Below are 15,038 nucleotides of genomic sequence, written 5' to 3'. Positions count from 1 at the left end.
AATAATTATTTAATATCAAACTTCCTAAATAATATTTTATTAACATTTTTGAAAAAAAAAAAAAAAACTATTATCTGAATATTTCTAATTATTAGATTTATCAAAATTATAAAAAGTACAAATTGTAGCTGGTACACACAATACAACTGATTAAGACTTTATTAATATCATCTTTCGTTTTTATTACTATTTTTAGTACATGCAATGTATATATTATAAAATTTAGTTCTTATAATTAAATGTTTCTAATTATAAAAATAAATGAAAAAATTAATTTTTTAAGAAAGGAATTTCATTCTAATTTATTTTTTAATAATTAATATATAACGGATTTTTCGATGAAATACAATACATTGTAAGAAATGGAATTTTCATTATAATTTTAACATGAAATTTTATATTTTCAAAAGTGTAATCCATATGAAAGCCTTGCTTCTTTATCATAAATTAATAATATTATATATAACATATATTCTGGAAATACATTTTATTGTTATACATAATATATCAATAAATTTAAAAAAAAAAAAAAATTTCTTGTGTTTTATTCAAATAAATCAATTAATTTTTATGATTAAAAAAAAAAAAATTCATTATAATTTTGGTTAAAATTCATTAAATTAAGTAATAATAATTTTAAGAATAATTTATTTAAATATATTTCCAAATAAATGTTACATATAAATTATTTTTTATTTAATATTATATTCTAATAATATATGTGAAGAAAATTATTTATAAATCTATTTACTTTTGTGATGAAAAATTTTGAACGAATCTAAAAGTGTTTTTATATTTTTATAAAAACATAGCACAAAAAGTATATATATATAAAATATATATACATAAATATGAGCTAAATAAATTTATTTTTCTAGCTAAATATATATTTTAAAAAATATTATATAACTTAACATTTTTATAATAAATGGTATATAACAAGGTAAGGGAAAGCTACAAAATTATTATATACACAAAAAGTTATACTAATTATAAAAGAAACATTTTCATATTAAATTTTATCACAAAAAAGAAAAAAAAGGATAAATTGAAAAAAAGAAAGAAAACAATTAAATATAAAACTGATTTTAAATTAAAAAAATAAAAATTCCCAAAATAGTATAATTCTAGATTTATTCCTAATATAAATCGAACTATAGTCTAATATAAAAATAACCATATTTAGTATTCCTAAAAAGATTTATTATTTGACGGTTTCATAATTAAATTATATTAAACATCACTTAAATCTTTTATATTCTCACAAAATTGAGGCATTTGTAAACCATTTCTTTTTTTTCTACGATATTTAATTTATTCCATGTTTGATATGTCTATTATAAGTGAATTTGTTTTTATATATATTTATATTGATCTTTAACGTTGACATATTTACACTAAGATATCATATAACATAAGGGCTTAATAATTTTTAATACTATTATATTATTATATTAATTTTTTTATTTTGATTAATGATCAAGACAATAATAATACACAGTAATAATGTTTTTCAACCCATATTTGTTTGTAATAAATAATAAATATCTATTAAATATGTTCTACAAAAATTTTATTACTTAATTTTTTTATTATTTAATAATAATGTAATATCACAGTTGATATTTATTACGTAATCTTATAGCACTATTACTTTTTGGTACACTTATTCATGTATGCAAAATAATATAATGTAATAAATTATTTATTGTACGTTCTTGTATACATTTATTCCAACTTTACACATAATGATTTTATTTTCAGATATAATCATCCTTTTATTATATATAAATTTTTTGAATTAAACAATTTTATATTGATCACTTTCATAATATTCATTTTTATATATGTTTAGGTATCATTATACAACATAAGTGTCAAATACGAATAATATTAGGACAATTTAATTTTATTATTTATGTACTATCAGATCATTATAACACTGTTAATTTTTTGAAAAACAACTTTTATTAATATGTGGCAGTAGATATTAATTAACGCATAATAAGTACGATAATAACTAGTACTGTTTTCCTTTTATTATTATTAATATATATACATATTTTAATGAACTTGATTAATTGTATTTTATCTAATTTCATCACTAATGCATAAATATATAAACAAATAAAATAATATTATATAAGGATTTTCACTAACCTAATTTTCATCCTAGATGTGATGAATATAATTTGTTAATAATTCCACAAAATAAGTTAAATAATTCTTTAAAGTGCTGTCCTTTTAAAAAGAATGTTAATTTAATCATTTTAAAGTCACTAAAATGTTTACTATGCAATTGAATGTGTGCAACTACCTATTACTATGTATGAATATATTTTATGCTAGATTCTTAAATTATTCCAAATTATATTTAGGAAAACTTAAAAAACAATTTTCTTTAAATTAGTTAAAGATTACAAATACATATGAGTTTATATATGCACATTATTATATAAATTTTACTATATAAATAAATATAAGACAAAAAGTAAAATTCACTGAAAGAAAAAAGATACAATATATTTTCTATTATACCATGTAGTTTGGCTTATTGGAAATTAGTATATACTAGAACCTTAAACAACCAAGTTATTTCTGATTAAAAAAGTTATACCTAAAAAACAATTGTTTCTGTTACAAAATTTTATTTTTAATTACAATGTAAAACTATATATATATTTATAATTATATTTTATTAATTCAAAAATATATATATATATATATTATCTATAACTTTTCTATATATTAGATATTTATGTAATTTTCATAAAATTTATTGAAATGTACATATTAAGTAATTAATGTATCATATTTATATAGTGTAAGTTTGGTTTTAATAATCTATGATTACATGAATTATTAATCATCTATATATAATTCATTTTTATAATGAATATTATATTATCACAAATTTATAATTTCTTATATAAATCATTCAAAATGTTAAATATGTGTTAAAAACCTATTTGTAGCAAATGAGTACGACTGTCCATTTTTTATAATACAATTTATAATAAATAATAATTAAACTTACCTCTTATTAAAAAAAATAATTACACTTATTTGTTTTTATAATATATAGAAAAAGATATTTACAATTAACTTAAGGAAAATCATACAATTTATTAACTAGTTAACGAAATAATCATGTTGGTCAAATAAATGTAAATAAAATGAAATGAAATATTATAGTTGTTCTTTTCATAGATAACATTATAAATTTTCTAATTAACTCAACGAATTATTAGAAACTTCCCATTTTTATATGAATTTTATGGAACATGCATATATTATATATGCTAGTATACATAAATACACATATATATATTATTCCAATATAATAAATTATATTCAAACAATTCTTTAAAACACAAATTAAAAAATTAAAACGATCACTTTCATTAGGAATTAAGAATATACATATTTATAATTTATATGCATATATTCATGTATAAGTAGATGACGTCATATATACTAAATAATTGTATTCATATTTCCTATATTAGCGTGTTATTTTAAACAATACTACATGTTCTCTGATGCCATATTAAAATTTTTTCCAAACAAAAGCTTTAACAATTTTTGAGTAAGTTTTGGTTTATTTTCATAGATTTTTTCATATTTCATAAATTTTCTGAAAATATAAGCAATACACATTATAGATAAGATTGGCATACATGCTATTAATCAGAGAAGTACAATTAGTAATAAAGATGATGACAAACTGGTCAATAAAGTACTACAAAATAAATAACTTAATACTGTAACTATTATTAATCCAGCACCCATAGCTAAACAAGGTGGAATTACTGCTAAAACTACCTTTTTAAATATCTTTTTGTTTGCAGTCATTTTATTAATAAACTTATTATCCTTAACTTTATATATGGAATCTAACTGATTAAAGATATATTTTTCGCAAAATTTATCCATTCTACTAAGTAATGAGGACTTTTTTTTTCGATCTAATTTATACAATTCTCCTATACTTAAAAAGCTTTTTCTTGATTCTCCTATTTCGGATTTATAACCATGATCATTTTTATATATATCTTCGTCCTGCAATGTAGAATTACTATCGTCATAATTTAAATACTCAATTGATCCCAAATCAAGTGAGGGCTCTAATAATAGCCTATTACTTCTTAAAGTAATATAGCCATGTTGTTTATCTAACGATATGACACCCCTCTAAAAAAGAATAATCATTTGTAATTTATAAAAATATATGTTTGCATACTGAGAAAATATTATTATTAAAAATAAAACATAAAACAATAGAATGAAAAAAAAAGAATATATATGAAATATTTTTGTTATACCACATTATTTATATCATAACTCATCCAAATAAAAAGCAAAAATGCAAACGTTTTATTAAAAATTAGCGACTTAATATTTTCTTTCATTGTATACTTATAGAATCCCATAATATATTAAATAATGAAAATATTAACTATATTCAAAATCTTTAAAATAATAAAGGAAACAGTTTATATTATTATTTTTGATTTATTTATTTTATTTTAAAGTAGTAAATTGAAGTTATATAAATATATTTCGAATTAAATTTTACATATGTAAAATAAATTTAAAACCAGTATAATTTTTATATAGAATTCTATTATAGAAAAAAAAAAAAAAAAATGACTATTTTTAAAAAAATTTAAATACAACTATACCGTAAATTCTTAAATTATTCGGTTTAATTTTTAAACAAAAATTTGCAGTAAATTTTTTTTTATTATATAAACAAAAAAAAAAATTATTTGCAGAACAAAATTATACAAGGTAAAATCAGATAGAAAATTATTTAATCATTGAAAAAATAATGCATATATTTTAAAGAAAGCGCAGTATATAGAAAATATATATTAATATATATGCAAATGTTAGTTATCAAAAATTTTAACTTTTTTATAAAATAATTCTAAATTTAAGCATGTCATGCAAATATTCATTCTGCATTTAAATAATATAAATTAATATAACAGAAAAAATTATAGAAAAGTTATATAAAGTTCTGAAATGAAATTTTGTTAGATTATATAAACCTTAAAATATATTTATAAAAAATATATCTCCTTATATAAATTATTATATATTAATAAAACAACGTTTATAGTTACTAAAAATCTATTAATATACGTATATTTTTAGAAGCATTATAATAATTAGCACTATATATTTGTATAAGAATTTTGCAATATTATATTTTGATTATAAATCTGAATAAAATTTATTGTTATTTAATGAATTATTTAAGAGTATAAAAATTACATATTTATATTTTCTTCTCAAAATATAAATAAGCATATACTTGGAAAAATATTAATATATCTAAAAAGAAAAAAAAGGAAAAAAAAAGATAAAAAAAAATTTGTTAGATTTGAAATAACTTTTCTGAATTACTAAATTATGTTACTTGAATAAACATAATTAATTTTTCTTTTAATTACATTATATATAAATATTTTAACATTCATAATAACATTTGTTTATTATTTTTTACACTTATTCATCGTTCTAACAACCAAAATTTTTAACGAATTAAATAAATATTTTTACATATAAAATTGCTAAACACATAATAATTTATACAAAATACAAATTTATAATTAATATCACAAAATAAATTAAATTAACATATAAGTTGTGTTTAATATAATGAAGATAATATATTAATATATTTATTTTCTAGAGCACTCCATGGAATTATTTTTATTCTTGAAGATTTTTTTTTTCTTCTTATTTTTAAAAAAAATATTTATTGTTAAATATTTTTAATTTCTTTAATATAAATACATGTATTTTTTTGATTCCAATTTTCTTTATAATAGATATTTACGTAATATTTATAAATTAGAAATAAATCAATATGCAAGCAAGGGAAATAATTAAAATATAAATCTCGTTATTTTCATATTTACTGAAGCACCATAGCAATTAACGAAATTAATAATTGTTTATATAAGAATGATCCTAAAATTGAAATTATACTAATAAATGCAGACTATTTCTCGGAAATAAACTAACTGTTAATATTTGAAGCATAACTCTAAATCTTAAAAATCTGTATATACATTATAAATAAAAAAACTAGTTTTTGCTTTTTTTGAATTAAAAAAATAACGCTTTATATAATATAGCATTATTAATACTCAATATAAATTATTTGTATACTCATATATATGAAAGATAATGTTAAATATTTAATATATTTATGTACTACTATAAAAAATTCAACAAATATACATTTACATATGATAAAGTAATATCCCCCCAAATGTATTCATTTTAATGGCTTATAATGATTATTTCTATATTTTTAAATGTATTTTAGAAATTTAAATCTATAAAAAAAAAAAAAAGTTTATTCATATTATGTTTTAATATATGATTAAATTTAATTCATTAATCTAATATTCCAAAGACATGAAAAATAAAAATAGCTTATATTTTTTTATTTATTTTCAATACATTATGTATTTAATAAATTTTTTTTTAAATTTTATTATCACTTCAATTAGTAAAGCTCATATTACAATTCGTTATAGATTTCACTTAATTGTCCTAATATAAGGTCCACACACTGATGAGTAATCATAAATAATCCATAATTAATAACAATAACATTTTATTATATACTTATAATTTCATATTTAAGTGATTCAAAGAAATATTGAAGTATCTTAAAAATATCTTTACAACTAATACTTTTTATAATATATATCACATAAAAGTTATACTATAAATTAAATATTAAGTTTTTTCCCAAGTAAAAAAAGTATATACTCACATATCAATGTAATGTAATATATTTACCTTTTATCGTTAAAATAAAGAACAAAACACAATTATTTATTATTTAAAATTCACATTATATTTTTTAACAACCTGTACAAATACCATTTTATACTAAAAAATAATTTAAAATAAGACGTAGCAAATATCTATTACCAGTATATTTTATTTAAGTTCAATAAATCTATAATATTATATTATTGTATATTCATTTTAATGAAAAAATATATATTATAATAAAAATCTATTTATATAAACAAAAATATATATCCAACCACAATATTTAATTAAATTAAAACTTCCTATTAAAATACACACATAAGAAAATTAAAACATCAACTTCTGAAGAACATTAATATTATATATTATTACTATTTTGCAACAAAGATATAAAACTTATATAGGTTCATTTATAATATTCAATGAAATATAAATAGGTTTTTTGAGAATATCTTCAGCGATACTACAGGTATTACTTCATATTTATAACTTCCTTAAAGAAAAATACATATTATTTATTATTAATTTAACTGAGTCATTAACTTAATCTTATTGTATTTTTCATTATTTCTTAATATCTTATTAAAAGCTATTATAAGTATGACACCTAATATAAGGATAATCATTCCAAATAATAACACATAAAAGTATTTTTCTGTTAAAACACCTTCTAGAAGATTATTCTCATTTAATAAAGCATAAAAACGTTCAAATGGCTTATATTTTAGAATATTTTCCATTGACTCTAGTCCTTTTAATATTGGTAATCCTATTCCTAGCAACAAAAAAATTAAAAATAAAGTAACGCCAAATCCATAACTTCTAAATTTAATTTTTTTTAAAGCTATATCATATATTCTTTTATTTTTCTCTATAATATAATCATAATCTTTTTTTCGGATCCATTTTCTTTCAAAATGGAAATGTTTTCCATCAAAAATTCCATTATTATTATCCATAACTTCTACATAATATTGTGCTGTACTTAATGAACATTTATTAGATTGTTTCTTTTTTGCTTTGGTACTTCTCACATTATAAGGTATATATTTTTCTTCGTATTTCTTATTTTTTGGTATTCCTTCTTTTAAACACACAATATGTGAATCACTATCCTGTTTGTATTTTGCTAATAATCGATAATTTCTTGAAGACAATTTTTTACTTTGATTAGAGTACTCATTCTGAGAATTGTTATATATCCTCTAATAAAAAGAAAAATAGTATATATTATATTTTCAATAAAATGTATATTCTAACTTTAAAAAAAATATTAACATAAATAAAAATAAAAATTTTTTTTATAATTCTTAGGAACTTAAATATAATTAGCATACCATATTATTGTTAACATGACACATCCAGGTTAAATAAATAAACGCAGTAATTTTAATAAAAAATAGAAACCTTATTATTCGTTCCATTTTATAGAGAGTTAATATTATGATATATTCAATAAGTAACAAATTAAAAATAATATAATATTCTTCTAATAACTAACGAATCCATATATACATCTAAAAAATATTTTATATGTTCTTTCTAAATTATTATTAAAATGTATATAGCTATAATATATTATACGAATTTTATAAAGGAAAAGAAATTTAATTATGTATTACAAAATTTTTATCTTAATTATATTTTTAAAGAACTAATATAATTAAAATAATATAATTTGAATTTATTATTATGTATTCAAAATATATAACCAAGTTATTTAATATAGTTTACTAATTAAATATTTTTGTTTAATGTTATATTCAGAAAAAAGTAAAAAAAAATATATATGCCATTTTTTAATATTTAGAAATATTGCGTTTATATAGAATATAGAACGTATAGAACATATATATAATACATTTTTCTACATATTATAACAATAATCACTAATTATGAGGATGCTATTCCATTAATATTTATAATTTCATTAACATATTTAAGAAGAACTAAATATTTTTAAAAAATACTTATTATAATAACAAACTAATAATAATAATAATGAATGAAAAAAAAAGTATTTTATATTATGTTAATTATAGTACATTCTTTAGTTACTCCTAATACACAGAGAATATTTTATAGATCACATTTTTTTTTAAAAATATTAATAATAATATACTAAATAACCTAAGAAAAAGAACATTATTTATGAGAAAACAATGAACGAATCTTTTTTTTTTAACAATAATTTTTGGAAATTGTTATTTTTATTTAAGTTTAATTTATGCCATTATTTCTAAAAGAAAAATGTACATAATTATCCGCATAATTTGTTTTATAATTTTTTTAATTAATAATGTATATATATAGGTTATTAATATAGTAAGAAAGAGAAAAAAAGAGAATTAGCTTAAGAATGTCACATAAATATTACATTCATTTACATGAATTTAAGAATAATTCAAATGAAATAAAATTATAAATAAGAATATTATATATAGCGTATAATATGTATATAACAAATAAGAAAGAATAACAATATAATTTACCTAAGCGTATGATTTGGTAATTTTCTTGTTATTTTTATAAAGAATGTATTATTTTTTTTATTAGCTTAAAAATGTAAGATAGCAGAAACATATTTTAAAAGTATGTCGCAATAAGCCTATATAAATATATAAAATATAATATTTTATTAAAAATTTTTTTAACAAAAAAAATATATTATATCCCAATAATTATGTTCCTTGGGTATAATAACCCTAGTAATCGTAATTATAAAAAAATTATACATACAAAAAAGTATTATTATTCTCTAAAATATAACATTATATTATTTTTCTATTTAAAATTTATCATTTCTCCAAGGTAATAATTAAAAAATTAAAAAAAAGTTGAAATAATACAAAATTTAATATCATCGAATTTTTATAGTTATTCAATATTTGTGCATTTATTCTGACATTTTAAAAGACTCCTACTTATCATCCTTTAATTGTTACAATGAATTAATAGATTAACAGTTTACTCACAGCTAATATTTAAATATACAATATAAGCCACCTAACATTTAAAACATATAATAACCCACAGATACATTATAAAAATAAGCTCATTGAATGAAGTAATTTTACTGAACAATTAATTATAAATAGGATTTTCCTCTTTTTGTAACATGCATGATTTCAATAGATTTTTTGAACCATTTTATTTAAAATAATATATATTTTTCTAAATTATTTATATTTTTTCTAAATTAAGAAATAATATACAATTAAATTAATTTCCTTATAAAATATTTATTTTTCTCCTTTAACACGTAAAACATAAGTGAATCGTTCTCTTATATATATGTGGTATTAATGTCATATGATTATTTCATTCACCTGTAGATACAATATTATTTTTTCAAGAGTTTATTCTAATTTTATTATTTACACTAATATATTGTATTTTTAGCTAATAAGATAATCGTATCTATAAGATTTTATAGAAATCAATTTTGTTTTTGTTCATAATTATTGTCTAAAATGTAATTAAAATATTTTTACATATACAGAGGCAAATCTAATATATTTTTTAACTTGTTATCTCTTATGATTTCTTCCATATTCTTAGTATTAAATTATCACATTAATTTAATTAATACATTTACAAGAAAATATAGTATTAATTTTTAAACAACTAATTAAAACCTATATAGCAAAAACAAACAAAGCAACCGGCTTATAAATTTTTTAAAACATGTAATTTTTTTTTTGCTAAAAAGTGAAGCGCCATAAATATAAATTAATTAGTAATTTTAAACATAAAATACATAAATTTTTATACGTCATTAGAAGAAAATTAACTATTTATATAATATATTTATAAAAATAAAAAATTAGAAAATATACATAAAACAATAACTACACATTATTATATTAATGTAGAAAAATTATATATTTTTTCATTACCCGTAGAGATAATTTATCCTTTTACATAGATAAAGACAATCATAATTACACTATTATAGAAAGAAAAAAAAAGTATATCTACATAATATATATTAATGTTTAATTATATTTAATTTATTATTTTAATCTTTTAATAATGCCAAAATATATCTATCTATCTATATATATATATATATAGTATATTTATAAGTTTTCAATATAATATATATTTAATTAATTTTTTACAATTATACGCAATAATAAAGAAATAAAACGTCTTTATTGCATCATTTAATTGTTAATATTAAGAAATCCTAAGTTATTAAGCAATTATGTATAATCGATATTTAATAAAGTTATTATATTATTGCATATTTATATGTTACATTTTATATTGTGTCAAAAAACTGATGTTTAATAAAAGGGGATTTACTTTGAAATTTTTCCATATTATGTTTCTCATAAAACTCATTTAATATATTATATACTACGTTTTCATTTATGTATATATATATACATTTATATACATTCATTTTGTGCTATTGCACACAAAATAAGATATAATTTATTTAATTTAAAGCTAATTAAATATTTTTCTAAATACATGAACAGATAAATATATTTAGCATAGAAAAAAACAAAAAAATATCACCATCTATTGGTTATACTTAAAATATAAATTAACACAAAACATCAATAAGTGTATATTAATTATTTTATCATATATTAATTATAACGCATAAGTAAATATTTTTCACAGGAATCTATTGATATACACAAATACATATATTAATCCAAAAAATTTAATTAATCTGAAAAGATATTTTAAACTACAAATTTAAAAAAAATAAAATGTTCAAATTCACAATAAAAGGCGTAAAAAATTGTTTTATTCTGTGCGTCTTAATGAAGCCAGGTACGTATACGTACATTTATGAATTTTTTAGCAATTATGGATATAATTATTAGTCATATCATTAAGGATGTCTTAGACAATAATTCATATTGTTGATTTAATTATAAAGAAAAATATTTCTTATAATTTTTATCTTTTTCTGAACTTAATTTTTTGGTACTTTTTAACTTTTTTATGATAATATAAAAGCCCTGATATAAGTATGATACCTAATATAAAGAAAGGTACAATATATATTAGAAATCCAAAAAAACCTGTTATACGATAGACATAATTCTTACGATTTGCTTGTGGTATCACAGATTTAAAAAGCCATTCTAATGGTGAATCCTTCAACGAATTAGCCAAAGATTCTAAAACAACATATGATTTAACAGTACTATTCATAGTTGGGTTGACAATTATTATTATTTTAAATAAACCATATATAAGTCCACAACCCTCAGTAAAATCCAATATAAGTGATAATGACAACAACAAGAAAAATAGTAAAGGTAAAGCGAGTCGTAATCTGTATTTTTTGCATATTATTTTTTTGTACAACTTATCGCTAATTATCTCGTTATTTATAAGAAAATTCTCATAATCAAGTTCTTTGAATATTTTTTTTTCTAAATAAGAATATTTTTTTGTTTCAAATATACTAGCTTTTTTTTTCATGGCTGATTTATGGCATCCTGAAAACTTTGATGGATTTCTAAGAGATTGCTCCTTTTTTTTTGAGGGTTTCTTCATAATATAAGTTATATCTTTTTTCTCATGTTTAACACTATTAGGTATTTCTTCTTTTAAACCTAAAATATTTGAATAACTATCCTTTCTGCATTTTCCCAGTAATCGATATGTTCTTTCATATATTTTTCCGCAATTATTACATCTTTCATTTAAAAATTTGCTATGAGTACTCTAAAAAAGTGAAAAAAAATTAATATTTAATCAAAAGAATAATTCTATAGTAAGAAAAGTACTACTAACAATTAAACACAATAAATATAAATGGTAAAAATATCCTTAAAAAATATTATCATACGACATCATGGTAAAAATGATATATCCAACATAAAAAGACAAATATAGCAATTTTATTAAATAACGGAGACTTAATTTTATATTCCATAATATATATATATATATATATATTTAATAGGTTAATATGCTGAAAAAGGATATAATTGACAATAATTTAATATTCTCCTAATGACGGATTCTACTATAATTTATTTAACTCCTTATCTTATCTTTTATTTTTTCATAAAAACAGTAAAAAATAAATATTATTAATTTTTTTAAAACAGTGATAAAAAAAAATAACTCTAATTTTAAACTAAAAATTTTTTATTTAAATATTATTTTAAAAAAAATAAGATTAGTTAATATAATATAAATAAAAATATTCAATAAATATTCAAAATATATAAATTAAATATTTAATATAATAAAGTAATTAAATTTTGTTTTTATTAATTCATTTTAAAATAAAATAAAATAAAATATATTTGACTACTTAATATATCCAGATATTTATTATTTGTAGAATATAGAATATAGAGAATATAGATAACACATTATTCTATATAATACTCTTTTCATCTATGTTTTCGTAATAATAGTTTTAATTTTATAAACATTCTATTTTTGAAAAACTTATTCCTAAAAAAATATTAATAATTATAATAGTATAATAGTACAAATAATAAAAGAAAAAAATATTTTCCATAAATCTTTTTTCGGTATAAATTGTAGTATTAGAATTATGTATTACATTAATATATATTCTTTTATCGTAGATAATATATATATAAATGAATTTTATGACGGAAACTATAATCTACTATATATGTATATATTTGAAGGACAAGTAGACACTGATTTTATATTTTTGTAATATAATTTTTGATGGTCAAAATATTTAATTATATATAATTTAAGGTATTATTTTTAAATGAAACATTGAGAAATTTAAATATTTAATTTAATATTTTTTTTAATTATATATATATTTATTTATTTATAAATTACACGATAAGATAATAACATATTTATTAATATGCAGTAATTATTGTATAAATTGTATTAAGATAAAAGTAATTATGGTAGAACACTGTAGTTTCTTAATTATATCAAAAGTAATAATGAATATAATTTGTTTATAACTATATATTTTATCACACATTTTTATTTTTATAAACCATTATTGATATCAACGGTTATATAAGTAAAAAGTAAAATGATAATTAAACTTTAAGAACCCATTTAATTATAAAACTTCAGTAATTCTAAAATTATTAATAATCTACTAATAATTTATTCTTCAAAGGAAAACTATGATACTATTTATTGATGATTTCATATTAGAACTAAAAAAAAAAAACAATTTTTAATTATAATACGTCCTGTTATGAAACATATATTTCTCATAATAATTATATGTAAAATTTGTTATGTTTACTTATAAATAAAAAAAAACATGTCAATGCAAAACGAATAATGAATTTTCTTTCGTTGAACGAACAACAAAACAATATACATTAAATTTAAATCTGATATATAACAAATTTTTTATAAAAACAATTCATATAGTCACTAAAAACCATAAATAAAAAAAAAGGAAAATAGTTAAAAATAAATTATTACTCTGGTTGAACTTATATTAATTATGATATTATATATCAAACTAATCGATAAGATATTTCATATTACTCAAATTCAGCTGAAATATTGACACATAATTTTTTGAATATAAATCACATATTTTTATTGGTAATATTAAGCAATAACTATTAAACTTTTTTATGTTGCGACATATATATAGTTCCTATATAAGAGAAGAAATTTACATCAAAAAAATAAAATATAATAAGAATACAGATACAACAACATGTAAGCTATTAAAATAATTAACTATATATTTCTATAAATTTGTGTATCATTATGTATGTGTACATTATCAGGGTTCAATGAGAGAAAATATATAAGTAAACAACAATTAAATTATTTTAATCATAAATAAAAACTTTTTCAGATACATTAAAGAAATTACTTCTGAAATAAATATATTAATTAAAACCAGGCTTAAATTTCATTTTCACATATTTTTACGGCTTATTTTAAGAAATTTAAAAATACATAAATAACCGTTAAGATACATAATAAAGTAAATAACTATATGTTTGTACCTCATGGGAACTAAATCTTCTTATTACTTTTGACTTTTCTATATATAAATAATTTCCTAATGAAATAATAAATTATAACAGTAATACAAATTTTATTAACGAAAGCATTTTTGCAAAGTTAATGATAAGTTCTACTAATAAATGTTGAAATATTTAAATGTTTTTTCTGGGTATCATACGTACATTTTCTGTGTTTATTTATAAGAATAAACCACCTAAAAAGTAGATTTTCAAAAAAATATATCTATCATTTTAAATAGC

General features: G+C 17.7%; 3 protein-coding genes across 3 annotated transcripts; all 3 read right to left on the bottom strand.

Annotated features, from left to right (window-relative positions):
- Window positions 1–3,690: 3,690 nt before the first annotated feature.
- On the bottom strand, window positions 3,691–4,412 carry MKS88_001746 (uncharacterized protein; the record flags this gene model as incomplete). Its single annotated transcript, XM_067214701.1, has 2 exons — window positions 3,691–4,194; window positions 4,326–4,412. The coding sequence occupies 2 exons, from the start codon at window positions 4,410–4,412 to the stop codon at window positions 3,691–3,693; spliced, it is 591 nt and encodes a 196-aa protein (XP_067074632.1).
- A 2,916-nt stretch (window positions 4,413–7,328) lies between these two features.
- MKS88_001745 (uncharacterized protein) lies at window positions 7,329–8,231 on the bottom strand (the record flags this gene model as incomplete). Its single annotated transcript, XM_067214700.1, has 2 exons — window positions 7,329–8,012; window positions 8,145–8,231. 2 exons carry the CDS (start codon window positions 8,229–8,231, stop codon window positions 7,329–7,331), a joined length of 771 nt encoding a protein of 256 aa, XP_067074631.1.
- Window positions 8,232–11,730: 3,499 nt separating this feature from the next.
- On the bottom strand, window positions 11,731–12,718 carry MKS88_001744 (uncharacterized protein; the record flags this gene model as incomplete). The annotated part of the gene is made up of 2 exons (XM_067214699.1): window positions 11,731–12,507; window positions 12,632–12,718. 2 exons carry the CDS (start codon window positions 12,716–12,718, stop codon window positions 11,731–11,733), a joined length of 864 nt encoding a protein of 287 aa, XP_067074630.1.
- Window positions 12,719–15,038: the final 2,320 nt, after the last annotated feature.

Source organism: Plasmodium brasilianum, chromosome 6, assembly GCF_023973825.1.
Source record: "Plasmodium brasilianum strain Bolivian I chromosome 6, whole genome shotgun sequence".
In the NCBI taxonomy this organism is placed as follows: Eukaryota; Apicomplexa; class Aconoidasida; order Haemosporida; family Plasmodiidae; genus Plasmodium; species Plasmodium brasilianum.
Note: the sequence above shows the minus strand (reverse complement) of the source record. Positions and strands in the feature narration are given on the sequence as shown.